This window comes from Plutella xylostella, chromosome 3 (genome assembly GCF_932276165.1).
Source record: "Plutella xylostella chromosome 3, ilPluXylo3.1, whole genome shotgun sequence".
Lineage (NCBI taxonomy): Eukaryota > Metazoa > Arthropoda > Insecta > Lepidoptera > Plutellidae > Plutella > Plutella xylostella.
Window position 1 is genome coordinate 1,157,912 of NC_063983.1, and position 22,153 is coordinate 1,180,064.

Here is a 22,153-nt window from a genome sequence, read left to right on the forward strand (position 1 = left end):
ATGGCGTAGTGGTTAGTGACCCTGACTGCTGAGCCGAAGGTCCCGGGTTCGATTCCCGGCTAGGGCAGATATTTGTTTAAACACAGATATTTTTTATCGGGTCTTGGATGTGCCCGTCAAATGGCAATAACCCGCCCCCTATTACATTGGGACTAACATAAGACTGGCGAAAAGTTGGTGCAGCAATGCACCTCTGTCTACCCCGCAAGGAAGTACATTAGTACAAGGTGTGAGTGTGTGTTTGTTTGTTCAATAATACTGAATGTGATGCGTCCGTTGCTTACGATGCCGAAAGGACGCTTACCTTAAAACACCACTCAATATTATGCATGCTAATTGACAAACAGCTATGTCGTGCGTCGTAATATTGTGTAAAAACGTGTAGTAAGTGAATTATGTCCAAGCCTTTGGAAGCAAATTGGTTTTAACATTTTGTAAGAGCTTTTTTATGAAATTCCTCTTACAGGGGACATATTTTAATTGTGTTTTTTTTTTTCAAAAATTTATTATTTATTTTATCAGTGTGTGGTATCGTTTGTTTGTTGTAGATTATTACGTCGCTGCGTAAGTTTGAATATTATATTGTTGTACCTACGTTATAAAATATGTACCTACAACCTTTTTTTCGTTTGGGTCAGGCTTTCAATTTATTTAACGACGCATGCTGAATACATTACGGTCTAGCACACCATCCTTGTACACTGTACACTTATAATATGTATAATATAACTTATAAAACACCTACGTGCCTCGAATTTTGGCATTACCAGACTTATCTAAAGCTTTAGCATATGCAAAGCCAGTTGGAATGGTTTTTTGTACTTTATGACCGACATTTTAGGTAAAAAAGGCTTTTTCACTCCAATAAAGACGTATTTTATTTATTGTAGATTACATACGAATAGTTAGTGCTGGACGCTGTTGTTTTTCTTTCAGCTGCCGCTACACGGGTTCGTTATCGACGTAAATAAACGTAACTATATTGCGATTGACCATAAATGCGGCGCTGTAAACATTCTACGTCGACGTCGATAACGAACCCTTGTAACGGCCAGTCACAGGCTTTTAGGGGAGTATACGAGTAGTTTATTGACGTTCAACAAATTAATGGCATGTATATTTTTGTACGATGAATAAAACCTTTAAACTTTTGAATTTTAATTAAGTACTTTTTGAAGTCTGCAAGCTGAATTGGCAGTGGACCTTTAAGTAATATCAGTTGTGATGTGATACACGGATTTTCGAATAGAGATAAAAAATTGAAAAACGAAGCGTGAAAAGCGAAACGCCGTTCAGTCGAACTGATCCAACACATCGAAACTGCTATGACCCTCGGCGATTTTGCGTAATATTTAAATATTTAGTTAAAAATACGGGCTTGCGTTCAACAGTACTTCCACTGAACAAATCGCTTCCAAAATGACGAATACGTTTAAATATACAATAGCGGGGACTGCAATATTGAATCCGATATTTCATTTTGATTAACTGGATACATTGGTAGGAAATGGTGAAATAACTTTTATTCAATTTAAATGGAACGTCGCCTGAAAACGCAGCTGTATGATAAAGTTATGGTATTTTATTGTATAAGTAGGTACTTAATTTCATGTCCATTTAAAAAGAGGATGTTGATTAAGTACTTAATTTTTCAAGTATATCATGTAGCTTATTGTAAGCGAAATAAGTATTTTCAGACTGCATTTTAAATGAAATAATCCAGCAAAAAATATCTGATAGGAACGTGTAACGTTTTTATTGAAACCCTCGAGAAGTGAAACCGGACATTATCCGTCCGGTCCTATCCGGTCCGGGTCACACTATCCGGTCCGGGTGGCGCTATCCGGGCCGGACGCCACAGTCTGTCGCGGCGTAAAGTTACATCGGACGGGCGGAGATGGAAACGCATATTTGAATAATGGGTCGATTACACCTAACGAGTACAGTGGCAAGTCAGTGTACTCTGTACAGTGTACAGTGTACCGCGCACTCGGTCACTTGCTAGCCGTTCATTCGAGGATACTGTCTCACCACTGTACTCGTTAGGTGTAATCGGACCCTATATAAGGCTGTGGTTCTAGTTGGTAACTCAATCGTTACTAGGAGCATATATGCCGTTAAGGCTGTCTCCACGGGTGAGAGAATTGTGAGGAGCTCGGTACTTCTAACGTCGGGTAGTCTCCACGGAATCGTGACGACCCGCCAGTGCCTTATCAGTCTTATGATACTTATGATTAAGAAAAGATATCGCTTTCGCAATTGATACCCAGTCGCTAAACAGGTGCAGGTAGCTATTGAAATGTATAATATGCAGAATCAGGTGAACATCTCGCAAGCGCAACATTAAGTACTACTAAAATTTATTTAGGCCCATAGTTACTTGCAACGACACATCATAAAGGCGAGGCCTCATTGGTGCGTAGCGTCGTCGCAGCGACATCACTGCCATACCTTTTTAATTACCGTTTCTTTGTGATGACGCTACGCAACGCACCCATGGGGAATCACCGTAAGGCGTTCCGTTAACTGCACAAGAGTCGCGGCGGAGGCGAGGTGCAGGCGTGGCAACGCGAAAATGTAAATAAGGTCTGCGCCTCAAAGCCGTTCGCGATGCCGCCTAGACTCCGCCTTGACTCTGGCAGTGAGCGGAGCACCCTAAGTGCCAATTTCTCCATAGTGAGTTATCTAACCGACAGGGATTGATTTATAAATTAAACGTCATCTCCATTATATAATTCATGACAGATGTGTCAAAAGTCAACCACTACTCCCTAGTTATGCTCTAACCGACTATGGAGAAATTGGCACTAATGCCTTAAGTTTAAGCTGATATCAACAACAACTCACCTGTGACTTCTCCGCGTAGTACACGAGGCTCGCAAATATCACGATGCCGAGCACGAGAAAAAAAACCAACAGTGTCAACTCCTTGGCCGAAGCCTTAAACGTATGCACTAAAATCTTCAGCCCCGGACTATGTCTGGTCAGTTTGAACAACCTCAATATCTTTATTATGGAGATAAACTCTAGAATGTCGGCTCTGTCCACGTTTTTTCTCACTTCAGTTATTTCGACCACTACGTCCATGTAGAAACTTAGCGTTGCTATAAAGTCTATTAGGTTCACTGGCGATTTGATAAACTCTATAATGTTCGGTGCTACCTGGAACAAAGAAAGTTTTGATTGGTATTATGTCTTGGAATGTTATTTATATATGTCTACGGTTACACCCTACTTTAATCCGATTGATATTATTATATGTATAAGGGGTTGTTTTATCAACGGTCTCGAGTCTTACTGTGAATATTCAACTCGAAAGGGTTAACTTGAAACCAGGTGGGTTACTATATTTATAAAATTGATGAATCAAAACTCTACGTTCAAGTCGAGCAGTGAAAATTTACTGGAATTGGTATGACGCTAGGTGGCGATTCTCCCTGCGAGTTCGAGTTTACTCGCCACTATTAGAACGGTGTAAAAACTCGCACTTGCATGCATTAAGAGAAACGTCCGTAGTCGAGCGGTGACCGATTTCAAGTGCTTCTTTTCTATAAGCTTCCGTGCTTTTTAGCGCACGTTAAGCCGTGGGTCCCTTCGGCAGCAGTCGTTAAGCCTAGTCAGAGGCCTCCGGACAGCTTGAAAAACCTCTGACAGTCGGGTCACCCACTTACCCGACAACTCTCTCAGCACAAGCTTGCTTGGCCGCCCGCAGGTTGGCCAGCGTGGTGGACTAGGCCTAAATACCCGAGACCCGTGCCCCAGCAGTGGGTCGTGATGAAGAGATGTGAATATTTCATATCACACCACAAGCCAGTGTAAGCGTGCTTTCTCACTAAAGTTGTGCTATATGGACCAATGAATATGATTGGTGGATAATGGATATCAAACGCATCCATAGCAACGCAGCATAGTACGGTCAGCTGTATAAGTAGCTATACACTTCTGTACCTTGTCAAACTGAAGAACTGTCAATGTTTCAATGAACTGATAGGCGGTTTCAGAATGACAAGGTACAAAAGTGAATAGCTACTTATGCAGCTGACTGTACATCTATGGTACCCTTACTCACTACTGAGCGAGAAATTCATCAACTGAGTTTAAATGCATAGCTTTGGGCCAACGGAGCGTAAACGTAAAGAACGTTTTTTGTTGGATTTGTGTTTTAGTGTGAACGAGACACCGCACCCCTAAAGAACAAATTTAATGAAAATTGCCGGAAATTTTTTTATCTACATAAAATTCACACCTAAAATTATTATTTTTTTATTTAGTGTATGCAATTTCGTCTTAAAAAAAAACAAATTTAATGTGGCCAAGCATTCTCACCTTCAGTTTAAAACAGCGTAACCAAGTTACATTCACAAATTAAATTGAATAACTACATATTAAATGGGCAGTCCTGAATACAAAAGGTAAAATTATTCACCATTTTGCATCGCCAACCCTCAGATCTGAGATGGCATGAATATTAATGAGTGCTGAGTTTTACAACTATTTTGAAAATAATGAAATTATGAAGCGGTTTTATGATAAGTGAAATTACTTGTGATGAGATGGATGGAAACACTAATACCTATAAATTTCACATCTGGGCTTCTAGTACGGGTTTTGCAAATGACGACAATGAAATAAAATTAAGATTGATCTGGCAAAAGTTTCATGATAGTTTCTGCTAGAGGCGCCGCTTTGTATGCGAGAAAACGTAAACTATTATAAATTTCGACAAACTGAAACGTATACTAAATCTGTTTTTTAATCTCAGATAGGCACTAAACAATTGTCTTGCTAATAGAACGACACATCACTTAATCGTGGAACAATTGATGAACCGTTCAGAATCTGTCAATTTATTATCTGAGATTAAAAAACATACATACAGACGAATTGAGAACCTTTAAAAACAGACTATGATATGTGTAATCCTAACTAATATTATAAATGCGAAAGTAACTGTGTCTGTCTGTCTGTCTGTCTGTTACTCTTTCACGCCAAAACTACTGAACGGATTTGAATGAAATTTGGTATACATATGGTCTAGACCCTGGGAAAGAACATAGGCTACTTTTTATCCAGGAATTCCCACGGGAAAACTTTTTAAGGCGAAGCGAAGCTCGCGGGAACAGCTATGAAGGTATAACAAGGAAAATATAGTTCCGTTACAAGTTAATAGATGGCGGCACTGTAGCTAGCTCTACATCGCGGTATGGTTGTGTTTCAGCCGTGACACTAAAGTTTCTAGTCACATAATAATATCATCCGCATATTCATTTATAAAAAAGAAACGAAATATTTTTGTAGGTTTCGTACCATACTCACGCAGTGTGGATACAAACCTCTACACTACATCATCAATCAATAGTTTATATAATACGTACCTAGTGAAAAGAAAGAAAATATCTCATTTCGTCCCTAGCTAGGGAAATTGTTCTCTTGGCTTCTTGCTGACATGACATTGTATCTCAAAACTAGTCAAAACCATAAAACAATGCGGACTCGGGTGTACTCAAATCAAACCAAACCAAGCGCTCGATGATATTATCATAGACTAGAATATTATAACTGGAGATATATTATCACGAAATACCTATTAACTTACAATAATATTATTCCATGATATTATATGCCAATAGTCTAGGGAAAAAGCCTAACTCCTCTCAAAGAGTTCAGGTTTCTGTACCACCTTCTTATATGGCATACCAAGTTATGGCACTGTAAATAGCGAAACAAATCAGCTTTTATTAAAAAACTAAATCCACTTTCGGCCCAAGTGACGTTTCATAAATTGTCACAGTCGTGAGTTCGGGGGTCGATGCCAAACCCCCGCATTGAATTCAGTTGGTACGGTTGAGGTTCTCTCTTTTTGGCCTATTGCCATTTTTCAATCTAGATTCGAACCTGTTACCGGGTACAGCCAGTTAGTTCTTCCGATAGATAAAGTTGTCACTGTGTGTAGAGATTTGTGACCCGATCATGGTTGTTTGTATTTGTGCAAATCGACTGTAAACGCACAGATAATAATGTGAAGGTAAATATTGGCGGCAAACGATATAAGGTTGGAATGTATATGACGTGATTGCCGTGTCATAATTCACAATATCACTACTGGTTTATATTTGTATACTTTCTATGGACGTCTCTTCGAATCTGCTGTCGCTGCACGGGATCGTTAACAACGAATATAAACCTCACTGTATGCCCATGCAGTGGCAGCTGATGTCTTCAGACATTAATTTTATTTACATCGGTGACACGACCAACGCACTTTGGGAAGTGAATGACTAACAATCATTTGACTGATTAATTCATTTCACCACGGAGGCAGACCCTAGTCCAGCTAGTACAATTATACATTACTAGCTGTTCTACCGCACTTCGATTCGCCTTAAAAAGTTTTCCCGTGGAAATTCCGGGATAAAAAGTAGCCTATGTTCTTTTCCAGGGCTAGACCCTGGACCGTATATATACCAAATTTCATTCAAATCCGTTCAGTAGTTTTGTTCGCATTTATAATATTAGTTAGGATTTGTATTTGACAACAGTTACCTACTTTCGCATTTACAATATTAGTTAGGATTTGTATTTGATAAAAACACTCTAGGAAGAAGGATTACACGTATGAGCTTTCTTTTAAACTAACAAAAGCAAGTTGGGAGACACTAAACCGAAACTACAAAAGATTTGTTTTCCTTATAACCTAAAGTAAGCGGGCGGCCATTGAAAATTGTAGCACTTTACCAAATATGTACATTTTACGTACGAGCGCTGGCCTACTGCCACTAACTACACTTTTTGTTTAAAATTCAAAGCACAGCCTTTTAGATTTTCCTCTGAATAGGCTGCGGGGGCGCCGCGGTGAATAAAATAAGCGGCCGTCCGTATTCCGAGGTTGAATCAAGAGTTATCGTTCTGGGGACAACATTATTTTTTGTCTCCGAGATGGAAATGTCCGATTATGATACCTCACTTGGGAGCGATATGTTTGCGTCGTGGGAAGTACGTTTTATTATTTTGATATTGGATTTGTGGGTTTATAAGGTATTTTCATGAAATTATGTTTATTTTTTTATTTCACTCTTATAATTATTTGATTTTAAGAACGAATAATGAAGTTAGATTTTCATGTCTACAGATTTTTTGAGTTATTCCTGGCTTAACCTTGAAACTGTCTTATTCACTTCAATGTCTAGTTACTGAAAGAAGGAAAGAAAGAAAGAAACATTTATTTGACACACTGAACAATAAAAAACAGAAACAAATTGCACTAATAAATTAAAAGACACCTCAAACGAAAAACGCTTGTAAGAAAAATGCTAAAGTAAGCCAAAAGGGGGTGATTCAGAGGGCCATTTTGAACAAATATTTTTTTATGAAGTAGGTACTAAAACGTAAAAAAAAAACGCTTACCGAGCTGCTGACACGATGATACCTCTTTTTATAAGTAACGTCGCAAAGGAAACAACTGCGCAAGATGTTAGTGACTACATCTATAATAAAACTCAGCTCATTGTTAAACCTACAAAAATTAATATGAGAAAGGAGAGGGCCTACAATGCCTATAAGATCTTGGTGCCTAAACACAAAGTCTCAACATTTGTAGATAACGACCTATTGTGGCCTGATGGGATCAGCTTTAGGCGGTTTGTTTACATAAATAAACAAAGAAGTTCAGATAATTCAGATAACAAGAATGGGAACTTAACTAAGTAATGGATAAAGTCAGTCACCTATGTAAATTCACTACATTTAATTGTAAATCGCTGAAAAGATCTGTGGAAAATATCAGAGAACTATGTAAAACCGCGGATGTAATAGCTCTCCAGGAAACATGGCTGCTGCCACACTAAATACAGCTGTTAGGTACCGTGCATGAAGACTTCGGCTATGTCGGCAACTCCGCCGTGGACCCGGCCGCGGGCGTGCTCCGCGGCCGGCCCTACGGAGGCGTGGCGCTACTGTGGCGGAAAACTATATTTCAGTGTGTGTCTGTAATTAAGTGTGACAGTGTGCGTCTAGTGGCTATAAAAATTGATATATGTGAGCGCTCTTTACTGGTCTTCTCTGTATACATGCCTACGGACTCTAATGAAAATTTAGTGGATTTTGTCGAATGTTTGAGTGAAATTAACGCTATTATCGATAATCAGGGTGTTGAGTCGGTTTATATATTGGGTGACTGGAACTCCCATCCTGGGCAACTATTTTGTGAAGAGATGTTAGCTTTTTGCTCTGAACAGAAGTGGTTATGTGCTGACATGGCGATACTACCGCCTGACACGTATACCTACATAAGCGATGTTCACAATTGCATGCGGTGGCTTGACCATTGCGTAGTAACCGGGGCGGCGTGGCAGTCGGTAGTAAGCGCTAAGGTACAGTATGACGTATTTTGGTCGGATCATTTTCCCTTGGAACTTTTGTGTGACATTACAATTATCAAAGTAAAAATAAATGTGTTGCAACCGACTCGCAATAAAGCAGTTTGGGGTGAAAGAGATATTGCAGAAATTAACCAATATACGGAATACTGTCACTGTGAACTTAGGGAAATAGATATCCCGCTAGAATTGATAGGTTGTTGCGATGGCATGTGTTGTAATGTGGAGCATCACGGGGTTATAGACAAACTATACTCACGTATTGTATCGGTGCTTAGTGATGCTGCTGTAACTAGCTCCCTTGCTAGGGAGACACGAAGGGGTCGTCCAATTGTTGGTTGGAATAGGCACGTACGGGAGGCTCACAGTCAGGCCCGACTCTATTTTAAAATCTGGACCATGAATGGCAAACCCACCACGGGTCGAATACACGATGAGATGTCTCTTTCCAGGAAAATTTTTAAAGCAAAACTGAAATGGTGTCAAAATAATCAGGACCAAATTAAAATGGATATTATAGCCGAACACCATCAAACTAAAAATTTTGGTAAATTCTGGAAGGAGACAAATAAATTGAACCCTAGAGCGAGCCTGCCTGTGAGTGTCGACGGGGTAAGCGAGCCGAGGGGTATTGCGAATGCGTTTCGCGAATACTTCAAGGTGAAGTCTCCGTTGGGTCCAGAGGCGACGCCGCGGGTGCTCGGGCCTGGGGCCCGGTGTTCCGGGGACGCGCCTGTGCGAGTCGAAGCTAAACAAGTCGCTAAAATCATTCAGCAGATGAGCAGGGGCAAATCACCGGGACACGACGGTCTCAGTATCGAGCATTTGCAATATGCGGGCGTACACTTACCTAGAGTATTAGCGCTGTTTTACACTCTGTGTATAAGGCATGCGTATCTTCCTGAGATGCTTATGAAAACTGTTGTGGTCCCAGTGATTAAGGACAAAACTGGGGATGCCTCGGATAAGGCGAATTACAGACCAATATCACTGGCGACCATATTAGCAAAAGTGTTAGACAGTGTGCTTGACTCATATCTGGAGAAACACGTTCAACTGCATGATGGGCAGTTTGGCTTTCGTGCTGGATTGTCCACGGAGTCAGCCATATTATGTCTCAAGCACACTGTACGATACTACACTGATAGGAGTACGCCTGTATATGCATGCTTTCTGGACCTTTCGAAGGCATTTGATCTCGTGTCTTATGACATACTGTGGGAGAAGCTTTACAGCGAGACTGACCTGCCTGTAGAGATAACGGAAACATTCCGATTTTGGTACCAAAACCAAAACAATTGTGTGCGTTGGGCAGGTTCTGTGTCGGACATGTATAGGCTGGAGTGTGGGGTGAGGCAGGGGGGGTTGAGTTCACCAAAACTCTTTAGCCTATACATGAACCGACTGATTGAGAGGCTCAGCAGTGCCACAGTCGGCTGTTCTATTGACGGTCAGATGATCAACAATATTAGCTACGCCGATGATATGGTGCTGTTGACGCCTTCAGCCCGTGGACTTGAAATACTCCTAAGTATATGTGAAAACTACGCCACTGCCCATGGACTCAGGTACAACAGCAAAAAGAGTGAGATCCTAATATTTAAGGCGGGTAGAAAGACTTCTACTATTCCGCGACCCTTAACACTAGATGGATCTCCTCTGGCTCAAGTCCAAAAATTTAAGTACCTGGGTCACTGGGTAAATGAGGACCTCACAGACGACACCGACATGGAGCGGGAGCGCAGGGCATTGTCAGTGAGGTGCAATATGTTGGCCCGCAGGTTCTCGCGTTGCACGAAGGAGGTTAAAATAACCTTGTTTAAAGCCTACTGTACCTCGCTGTATACGTGTAGCCTGTGGATTAACTACACACAGAAATCCTATAATGCCCTGCGCATCCAGTATAACAATGCCTTCAGGATTCTGTTGCGGCTACCGCGATTCTGTAGCGCATCTGGGATGTTTGCTGAAGCGCGGACAGACGGGTTCCAGGCGATCATGCGAAAAAGGGCAGCATCACTGCTGCGCAGGACTCGCGGTGGTGGCAACAGCCTCCTGAAGATTGTATCTGATAGGTTTGATGGTCCCTTTTTGCGACATTGGTCGGGTCTGCACGTTCCATCCATGCCATCGCAACGGTCCTATTAACCCTAAAATGATTTTTTGTATATTTTGAATTTCCTTTTTATTTTTATTATGTATGCACTTAAATTTTGTTGACATTTAAATTTAAAATTCTTTTGTTATTGTTTTTATTAATTCACCTAATTGCTTGCTGATTATGATTGTAATATTAACTATTTGACATCTGAAATTATTTATTTATTTATCTTTTATAATATCATGCATGTTTATGAATATAATTTACTAACATAGACTAAGGATACATTGTTACTAACACATTATATGGATTGTTATATCTGAAATAAATAAATTATTATATTATTATTATATATATATTAAAGCAAATAAAAAGTTTATTGGCTAAAAGCATTTTGTAGCGCACAATTGGTTCATTAGAGTGGCTTTCCACGCCTGTGACGGGTCGTGTAATCCTTTTTCATTTTGATATTGTGTTGAAATTTAGATTAACACGGATTTTCTGTTAATTGCCAGCCGTTCCGCGGATTTTCGGCTTAGGCGGAAAAACTTTTTGTCTCATATTACCTACACATTATAACTATGTTAATGCAGCAATGCCAGCAATACATATCTCATTGCAAACGAATATCATGTAACAATAATGGAATTAGGTAAGGTATTTTGCGAAAAATATAGCTAGGTATTTCCGTTTTTCGTCACAACAAAAATACGAGAACAACTGCATTTGAATTCATCCAAAATATAGGAATGACAACGCCGCCGCTCAGAATCGAGTTTAGATTCATATAGAATGTGATCAAAGATTAATAATTATAAAAAGACGTATTCCGAACGTCAACTGAAAACTTATATATATTTTGAATGAAATGTAAAAAGATAGTTAGGGATTTGTTTGCTACTTCTATCTTTAAGGAGAAGAGACAAAAGTATCACCTACTATGTACATACTGTACATACAAAAAAGTAGGTTTCACTTTTTTCCATCAATTGCATTTTTGATATATTTGCCGTTCATTTGTCGTCAGCCGTATGTGTGCGCGGTGCCTGTTCCAGCCATATTCATGAATAATGCATGAAAGTTTCAGTATCAATTGGAACTGCTCTTTGTTACAGTTTTACATGTGCTTCCGGTTTCAATTTTTTTAGACTGTTAAAAAAAGGAAGCTGGTTTTGTAAATCGGCTGCATGTTTTTTTTCTGCAGGTCTAGTACAGGTTTCATAGTTTGTCGAAAACTATAAAAGTTTACGTTTTCTCGCATACTAAGTGGCGCCTCTAATGGAACATATCATGAAACATTTGACAGATAATGTATGGAGATGACAGGAGAAAACGTAAACTTTTTTCGTATTCATAAATAGCAAAACCAGTACGAGAGGGTCTGAATGTTACACGATAAATACTTAAGTACATTTTCTTTACGATTAAAAGTATGGGAATATCCTGCTGGCATATATCGATAAATTAGATTCTTGAAGTAAAATAATTTTGTAACTTGAAAACTTATCATGAGATTTGCTTAAAATAAATATCTACATTCTAGAACTAGCCTTACATGTAACTATAGGACTTATAAGTCCTAACTCGTAAAGGACTAAATCAGACGGTAAATTATTTATTAAAGGCGCAACGTACCGCCATCACAATCAAGATTAAGTTCGATATAATTTCAATAGAGGGCGATACTAGTCTCAAAAATGAACTGTGCTAAGTGCAATTTATGCGTGAAAACAGATGAACTGATAAAGTGCAATATGTGCACGAAAACATTTCATTACTTCTGCGCTGAATATAGCGAAACAGAATTTAGAAAAGTATTACCCATGAATAAGCCAAAGTTGAAGTGCCTACCATGCAAACAAAAGAAATTACCTGCCAGCCCAGTGGTGATTAACCAGAAAACCTCGGATAATACACCCTCAATGGTGAACGTAGATGTTCAACAGATGATTAAATGCTTCGATTCCAAATTCGATGAAGTAAAGACATTAATTAAAGGTCTCGAGGCATCATTTAGAGAAACATCTCAAGAAATGCTAGACAAAATCGGCCTTCTCACTAATAGAATATCAATATTGGAAAATAACCTCGAGGAACAATCAGCAACAACAAATCAGCTTCATCAAGCAAATCAGCAGCTATGTCTTGAAAATAAAAATCTAAAAGAGACCATAGAGGACATGGATCAACGCTCAAGGATGTGTAACCTTGAAATTCAAAATGTCCCTGAAAGAAAAGGTGAAAACCTGTTGCACTTGGTTGAAACCATTGGGACTACCATCGGCATACAAATTCCGAATTCCAGCGTTACTGATGTACATAGGGTTGCCAGTAATCAGGCAGCCTAGTCAGAAACCAAAAAATATAATAGTACATCTGTCCTCAAGACGTCTTCGAGATGATGTGATCGCGGCTGCTCGTAGTCGCAGAGGTCTCACAGCGGCGCAAGTGCTGGAGGCGGCCGCGGGAGGGCCTACGGCTCGTTCCAGCGTGGCTGCGGTGGTCGCCGCGTCGACAGAATCACCTCCATCGACGGCCCGCGTCTACATCAATGAGCACCTGACGCTGAAGAATAAAATCCTGTATGCCAAGGCACGCGCTTGTGCCAAAGATAAATCTTATAGATATATATGGATAAAAAATGCTGCCATCTTGGCCCGGAAAGAGGATAACTCCCGCGTCATCACAATCCGACGTGAGGAAGATCTTGAAAAAATTTTATGACTTTCTGTTCTAAGGCTTTTCATAACAGTATTACTTTCATTCTATAAGGCCGTACCTAACCTCCTCTACTCGCATAAACAATCAAAAATCTTTGTAAGGAGCGCATACCACATAAACCACCTAAACTTACTTTTAAATAACAATGTTACAATCCTATCTATGTACCGTACACATGTAATAATAATAATATTAGTAGAATTAAATGAATAACACTAATTTGAATATTTACTATCAGAATTGTGGTGGTTTGCGCTCAAAATTAACAGAACTTAAATGTAACATTCAAAGTTCAAATTATGACATAATAGTGCTGACAGAAACTTGGCTTGTGGGTGGTATATATGATTCTGAATTGGTAGATGACAGGTATTCTATATTCCGTCGCGATCGGAATTTACAAGTAACACACAAGAAGGATGGCGGAGGTATCTTAGTTGCAATTAATAAGAAATTTAGCGCAGCCAGATACTTTGAATTCGAAGATAACAATACCGAACAAATATACATCACTTTACCAATTAGTAACTCCAAAACCATTATACTAAGTGCTACATACATACCACCCAAAACTCATCAAAATACGTATATATTACACTTTAATACTTTGAAATCTCTATATACAAAATTCCCATCACACCACTTTATTATTGTGGGTGACTACAATATTCCTGACTTACGATGGTCTCTACACTCTACAGAAAATCATATTTTGCCAGTAGCTGTGAGCAACCTTCATAAAGAACTAGAATCAACAATCATGTACATGCAACTTAAACAATATAATATAATTTATAACGCTAATAGCCGCCTATTAGACTTAATGTTAACAAATTACCACCACTGTATCTGCTCTCCTCCTCCCACAGAACTATCAAAACCGAACTATAACCATCATCCCCCACTTTTATTTTCTTTTAAAAAGTTACAACCAGCTGAGAGAATCCGTGATAAGCATTCTGAAAAATACAACTTTCATAAATGCGACTTCAGTGCGATCAAAACCGACCTATCGTCCATAAATTGGGTAGAAGAACTTAGGGATAAAAACAACAAGCATGTACCAGTATGCAAACCCAATTCAATAAAATATCCTCAGTGGTTTTCCAAAGCATTAACAAGTACCTTGTCAAGAAAAAAAACCGTATGGAAAAAATGGAAAATCTACCACAACCTGTCAGATTATAGAGAGTTTTCACTTTTACGTGATCGAGCTAAATTACTTTTAAAACAAGACCATAATTCGTATATCTCAAAAATAGAGTCAGGTATCGCAGATAATGTGAAACATTTTTGGAAATACGTATCGTCACTCAAAAAAAATGAGAGTGGTTACCCTTCCAAAATGCTGCTAAATGAAAATATTTCCGAAAGTCCATCGGAAATAGCAAATATGTTCAACGAATTCTTCAGCTCTATTTTCAAAACCAGAGACAGTGACCTGGATACAATAAATTTAAATACCTTTATCGCAGATCCTGAGGCCCCTCACATTCCCAGTATCAAAATAACAAAATATCAGGTGGAAAAGTGCTTAATAAACTTAGACATAGGAAAAGGTCCTGGCCCGGATAAAATTGGACCCATTTTCCTGAAAAATACAGCTAAGCAACTATCGGAACCACTTTGGATTATCTTTAATCGTAGCATAGAGGAAGGTACCTTTCCTGAAACTTGGAAATTAGCATTCATAACACCTTTGCATAAATCAGGCCCAAGAAACAACGTTTCATACTATAGGCCAATATCTGGGCTCTCCACAATGCCAAAAATTTTCGAGACACTCGTAAAGGATTGCCTGTATGCTCAATTGAGCCACAACATTATTGAAAATCAACACGGCTTCACACAAGGCAAATCTACTATTACGAACCTAATCCTGTACTCGAACTTTTTATTCAACGCCATGGATCAAGGGCTTCAGGTTGACACTATATACACAGATTTTCAAAAGGCCTTTGATAAAGTAGACCATATTCTGTTACTCAAGAAATTAGCTCAAAACGGTATTACAGGTAATCTCCTACACTGGTTCAAATCGTACCTAAACAACCGTTACCAAACTGTTATTATCAACGGGTACCATTCGGATCAGAGGTTGGTTTCTTCGGGAGTAATTCAGGGATCCATATTAGGTCCTCTTCAGTATATTTTGTTTGTAAATGACATAGCCAAGTGTTTCCATAATTGTAGAATCTTGATGTTCGCCGATGACCTCAAAATTTTCAAAACCATAAACAATATTGACGACTGTCAAGAAATCCAAGATGATCTCGACCGCTTCCATCAATATTGTACAATTAATAAACTCCATTTAGCTCCCAATAAATGTCAACAAATATCTTTCACAAGAAAACGGAATAAATTAGAACATGCGTACAATATAGGGGGGCAAAATCTAGAGAGAGTAGCCTCTATTCGTGATTTAGGAGTACAGCTTGATGATAAATTAATATTTGATCAACATATCACAAATATCTGTAAAAAAGCGTATCAAATGCTTGGTTTCATACTTCGTATTAGCAAGTCATTTAGGCAAGCTAATACTTTGTTAGTTCTCTACAAAACTCCTGAGAAGATAGAAATGATCCAAAAAAAGGCGTTAAGATCCATACACTACAGACTCACTCGTTCCAAGATGTCGTATGAAAATCTTCTGAAGCATTATAATATACCAAAATTATCAGCAAGACGCTCCGTCAATGACGAACTTCTGCTCTACAACATCTGCAACAATCATTACAACTGCTCAGAACTAGTAAGCGACATTAGGTATCTGGTACCTCGCTCGGCAACACCACGCAACATCTGCAAATTATTCTACCTTCCAAAAACACGCACAAATGCTGGTCGCCGCGCGCCTACCTACCGAATTTGTAACTCCCACAACCAAAACTTTCTGTCAGCAGACATTTACAACAAAAAGAATGTAGCATTCAAGAGGCTTATTAATAATATGGCTCATAGTTTGGCGAGATAACTTTAATTTTAGTAGTTACTAGGTTTGATTTTGACTGGTATAGCATTTTGTTTTTAGCTCTAGATTAAGTATCACATCTTTTTAATATAAAAAAATGTTTTAGTGATAAACTTTTAAGGTGATAGGCTTAAAATAGTTGTTATGTTAAATTTAAGTTACTTATAGTCTATTACTGTTGTTTATCCATAGAAAATAAATAAATAAATAAATCACGACAATAGCTACCCCTCGAGCCTTCTACAGTTACTTATTATGCCTGAAGGAAGGAACCTTCCCAGCTGTATGGAAACTTGCACATGTGACCCCAATCCATAAATCGGGATCTAAATCTAAAATCCCCAACTACCGACCGATCTCAAATTTATCAACGATACCTAAACTATTTGAGTCTATGGTGCATGATGCCCTGTATCCGATAGTCAGGCCACAGCTTAGTCAAAAACAACATGGTTTCATGAAGAAAAGGTCAGTTATAACAAACCTATTAACTTACACTAACTTTTTGTTTGAGGCACTAGACGAAGGTGTAGAGGTCCATGCAATATATACAGACTTTCGCAAAGCCTTCGACAAAGTCGACCATACTCTACTCCTTGAGAAGCTTGCGTTTAATGGTATAAAGGGAAATCTTTTAAGGTGGTTCGCTTCCTACCTAAACAATAGATACCAAATCATTACCATCAATGGATACTCATCGGACAAAAAACTAGTATCTTCCGGAGTGGTTCAGGGATCTACCCTAGGGCCATTACAGTATCTACTGTTTATCAATGAAATAGAACAGTGCTTTCAGAACTCTAACATACTTATGTTTGCTGACGATCTAAAAATCTTTAAGAAAGTAACCTCCCAACAGGACTGTTTACTATTGCAAGAAGACCTTATTAGATTCAACGAGTTCTGCGTGAAAAACAAACTGCAGCTAGCGTATGATAAGTGTCAACAGATCTCGTTTACTAGAAACATAAACAAAATAGACTTTAAATATAATATTGGTGATGTAGCGCTAACTAAAGTAGCAAGCATACGAGATCTCGGAGTAACACTTGATGAAAAACTATTACTAAACAATCACATCGACAATATATTTACAAAAGCCTACCAGATGTTAGGATTTGTCCTGAGAATTTCTAAACCTTTTAGAAAAGCATCCACATACTTAACGCTGTATCAAACACTGGTCCGCTCTCACCTCGATTTTGCATCCGTTATATGGAATCCGTTCTATGCAGTCTATTCAAACAAAATAGAGACGATACAGAAGAAGTTTGTTAGAGCATTGCACTACAGACTAACAGGAAGAAAAGGACATTATGTGGATCTGCTTAAACTTTACAACTTACAGAAGCTCAGTGATAGAAGGATATTGTTGGATGCTATGACTCTCTACAATATCTGCAACAACGAATATGATTGTCCTCCGCTTTTAGAACAAATTCATTTCAGAGCACCCGCTCGGTCTATACGGTCCAAAAGCCTCTTTCTTGTGCCCTTCTCGCGTACAAACGCTGGTGCACGTGCCCCACTGCGAAGAATCTGTCAATCCCACAATAAGCAACTCCTGCCAACAGACATATTTAATTGCAATAAAATGAAATTTAAAAAGGAAGTGATACAAATTTTAAATGATGAACTAAATGATTAAAATTGTTATTTATATTATTACTATTATTACTATTTGATTAAATCCACTTAATAGGTAGGTATGATAGTGTGAATGTTAGTTAGGTACTGCATGTGCATGTAAAGTAGCATGTGTAATTGTGTAGATAGGTAATTTAATTTAATTTATTTAATTTCAATTGTATTATTCTGTAAACAATGTATCGTAAATATATGATTATTTTATACTATTTATTATGAACTATGAGTGCTGCCAATTATCTAATTATTGTAATTAATTCTTTGAGGAAAGCATTAAGGGAGTAAATCAAATGTTGTATTTAGTAATTAAGAATTGTGTTATTTAAGGTTTACTGCTGTGATTTTCCCATAAATAAATAAATAAATAAATAAATAAATAAATAAATAAATAAATAAATAAATAAATAAATAAATAAATAAATAAATAAATAAATATTCAAAGCTCTTATGCTTAAGACGTAAGAGTCACATTTCAAGAGCAAGTCTTCTTGATTGGTCTCAACTGTACACTTACTGAATAATGTAAGGAAGTTCTTGACTTCAGCAACCGGAAACCGATTTAGCTGAATAGCACTCGTGGTTTAGGGAAATCTGACCTTTAGGAGAATGGTATAAGATATAATCTTTTTATTCCGTTTATTTGAGTAAGATCTAGTCTTGATCAGTCTTTGAGATTGTTTGAATGGAAGTTAACAGATGGATAAACGTAATCATTCTAACTATTAAGTGAGTACACAATATACAGGCAATTCGCGAAAAAAATACGTTGTTCTTAGTAAAAAGTCACGTGACCAACAAAGTTTCTATGGAATATTTTTTTTTTTCGTGAATTTCCAAAACTCGTAAAGCAAAATTGTTCAGAATGACCCCCTGAGTCACACCCTTTCGGCTTAGTATACCCTTTTTGCAACATCCTGTATACCAGGGTGCCGTAATTCAAAACAAAAAGCGGAACCCAGGAGGGTTACTCCATACTAACAAAAAACGAATGAACGAGAACTGTCGTGCACTGGGTGCGTTCAATACAACGAGATAGAGTCGTAGCCCGTGTACCAACCAACGCTCCGAAACTTACCCCCAAATTCATAGACCGTATTGTAAATTTACAACAATGTTAAAATTGACTTTGACACACACGAGTTTCGACTCTTTACGTCACTCATGAAGTTGAAAGTCGTATATCGCATCAATTTTAAACCCAAGTGTCAAAGAGCTCTATGAATTTTGGGGTTAGTTTTTCGTCATATTATTTTAGAGTAACACTCCAGAGCATTTTTACTATCTGTCTGTCTGTTTTAAATTAGGTATAAAAACCGTGTTAAAGATTTCATTTAATACTATACAGGGTCATTAAAAAGCGTACTGTTTTTTTGTGATTTTCCCGAATTCCTTTAAGACAGAATAAATGATAGTATTATTTGTAAATCCGTTTACACTAACAAGAAAATGACATTACAGCCCAATCCCTGGGGGTGACCGCAATACTATTGGAAAACGAGAAAGTTATATTTTACCGGACAAGGCTTCGCTTTCGATAGTTTTATATTCTTTTTCCTTATTTTTATCGCATTTAGAAACGAATTTGATATATGGCTAGTCATAAATATAGAGTGGTATTTCATGTCATTCCATAAAGAAGATATTTTACAGTAGTACTTAAAGGTAATTATGGTCGTATTTTAATTGCGACGCGGCAAAACAGATTTTTTATACTCTCTATCAGTTATTTCAAAGATAAATAATAAAAGTATGCAATATATACACCTGCGCTGAATTTCTTACACATACCGTCTGCTTAAAAACTTGACGATTTTTATTACTTTTTAACCTTTTTGTTATTAACGTATGTGTTGCTTTCGTGTTAGAAATAAATGAATTTACTTTCTTTTCAGGTGTGAAACTAAGTAAAATTTGTTCTCGTTTCAATCCTAACGCTACGAAATATACCTAGGTTTTTGTGTGTACCAATGTAAAGCTGCGTACAGACCGGCCCAACGAACGTCCAACGATGGATATTTATCATACATAAATACAGGGCAGATTGCAGCAACGAAGGTTAACGAAACCCGTTCATTGGCGTTCGTTTGGCCGGTCTGTATGCAGCCTAATACTCTCGCTAGAGTAAATATTACGTGCTCTGCGGTAATGATAATTCCATTTGATCCAACAACCAATACCTCAATTGCCCGGGGATTTTCTCTTAATTTGTACACAGATTCACACAAATGAAAACCTTCATTTCTGATATTTCGCGCACATAGTGCGAGTTATTTGGCACGCACTGCTGTAAAATACGCATTTCACAAACGCTGTCGCATCATTCCGCCAATAACTGTTTCGCGAATTTAAAAAGTCGTTCCGAATGACGAGCTTAGTCACTTATTTTTGCATTACTGTTCTTACTACTATTGCAACACTCTGTGTATCCAACTTATTATTATAAATGCGAAAGTAACTGTTTACTGTCTCTCTGTAACTCTTTCACATCAAAACTACTAAACAGATTTGAATGAAATTTGGTATACATATGGTCTAGACCCTGGGAAAGAACATAGGCTAAAAACTTTTTGAGGCGAAGCGAAGCTCGTGGGAACAGCTAGTAGGCTATATGTGTATATCGAGCATTCATTTGGGAACTTGTAATTGACTAGTAGCTATCTACCTAAGATGTTCATGTTGTGTTATAGCTGTAAGATCTACAAATATTATAAATAACTTTCAAGAAAAACATATTTGATTCCTGGTCTTCATGAAACTCACAATTTACCTCCTAATGTAATGTAACGTGTTCGTGAGCAATCATAATATCATTATTAGGGTTCCTAAATAGGGTCCTTATTAGCAGCCTGATACATTTCGGAGCTAAAAAGAATTGTATTCTTTGCTTCTCTCCCCCTATATCTAATTGGCCCGTAAGAGAAAACGTGTCTCAATCTAAGCAATCAAGTTAGGACACACGGACAAAAAGCTGTGACCGAGTGAAAGTGTTTGTATTGTATTTCAAATTTCTTTCTTTAATTCACCATTTTTTTTAAATACACCATATTTTGAGTTCTGACTTCCGAACTAGAAATTATCTGTATGTCAGAAGTTAAGTATAGTGCAGTATGAGGGAAATTTAACGGATTGCAATAGTGGAATGCTTAAGTTCTATAAAAAATCGGTAATAATAATAGTAAAAATTATACATATGTTGCTACAAAAATTTGTACCCAAATAAACCATACAAATTTAAAAAAATAAGCATACGTAGGTGGTCTGAAAAGTTTCCGACCTCAACGTGAAGATGGCAACACACATCAATTAAAGTCAGGGAATGTAACTGTGCATCTTTTGACAGCAACACTTCAAAGTTTCAGCCATTTTTGACGCGTGGTTTTTATTTTACAGCCGTTTGAGTGAGTCGATGTGAGCATTTCTGTGAAAATTGAAAAAATCGAGTATCGAGCTGTCTAAAAATATTGGTTTTTGAAAGGGAATACCCCTACGCAAATCAAAGATGAGTTAGATTCTGTGTACGGGGACTCTTCACCGTTATTTACCACTGTAAAATTTTGGGCAGCCGAATTTAAACGTGGCCGTAAGTGCTTCGGAGATGATGAACGTTCGCGACGTCCAAAAACTGTAACTACTGACGATAACATCGCTAAAGTTCTCCAAATGGTGTTAGACGACCGCCGAATTAAAGTGAGAGAGATAGCAGAGGCAATGAAAATGTCCAGAAAACGTGTTTATCACATATTAAATCAAGATTTAGGCATGAGAAGGCTGTCCGCGCGTTGGCTGCCGCGTTTGCTAACGTCAGACCAACGACGTGTTCGAATGAACATTTCCAATGCTCTGTTGGCGCAGTTTAGGCGCACTAAATCCGTGTTTTGGCGCCGCCTAATTACTGTTTTACAGGCTATGTAGAAGAATAAAAATAAATTTTAAGAAAAAAAATCTTGTATCTATGTTAGGTCGGAAACTTTTCAGACCACCACGTATACTGGAGGTAAAGAATAGCTTTGCTGGAATCTCTAGCAGTTAACCTGCTAGAGATTCCAGCAGGCTAAAGGCAATATCAGTGAGTTTTGAGATACATAGTAAACATTTTCTTTACAAATACTAGTGCTAATGGATATACAGGGTGCTGTTTTTCAGTGCATTTCCTGGTTACAGACCAATGTTCACCCAATGCAACTTTCATTTAAGGCAAAAACACCGAAATAGCAAAAAAACTACTTTATAGGCAACGACACAGAAATCACGAAAAAAAACTTAAAACTTCACTTTTCAGAATGGGACTCAAAGTCACCGTTTCCAGCTCACAATACCACTTCTACATCTTCA

The 22,153-nt window shown here is 38.0% G+C and overlaps 1 protein-coding gene across 1 annotated transcript in view; it reads right to left on the bottom strand.

Moving 5' to 3' along the window:
• LOC105387045 (potassium voltage-gated channel protein Shaw) overlaps window positions 1-22,153 on the bottom strand; it is a 174,602-nt gene that overhangs the window by 75,421 nt on the left and 77,028 nt on the right. Inside the window, exon 6 of the mRNA XM_038116817.2 lies at window positions 2,848-3,162. Coding sequence (XP_037972745.2) covers window positions 2,848-3,162 — 315 coding nt within the window. The remainder of the gene's footprint in view (window positions 1-2,847; window positions 3,163-22,153) is intronic.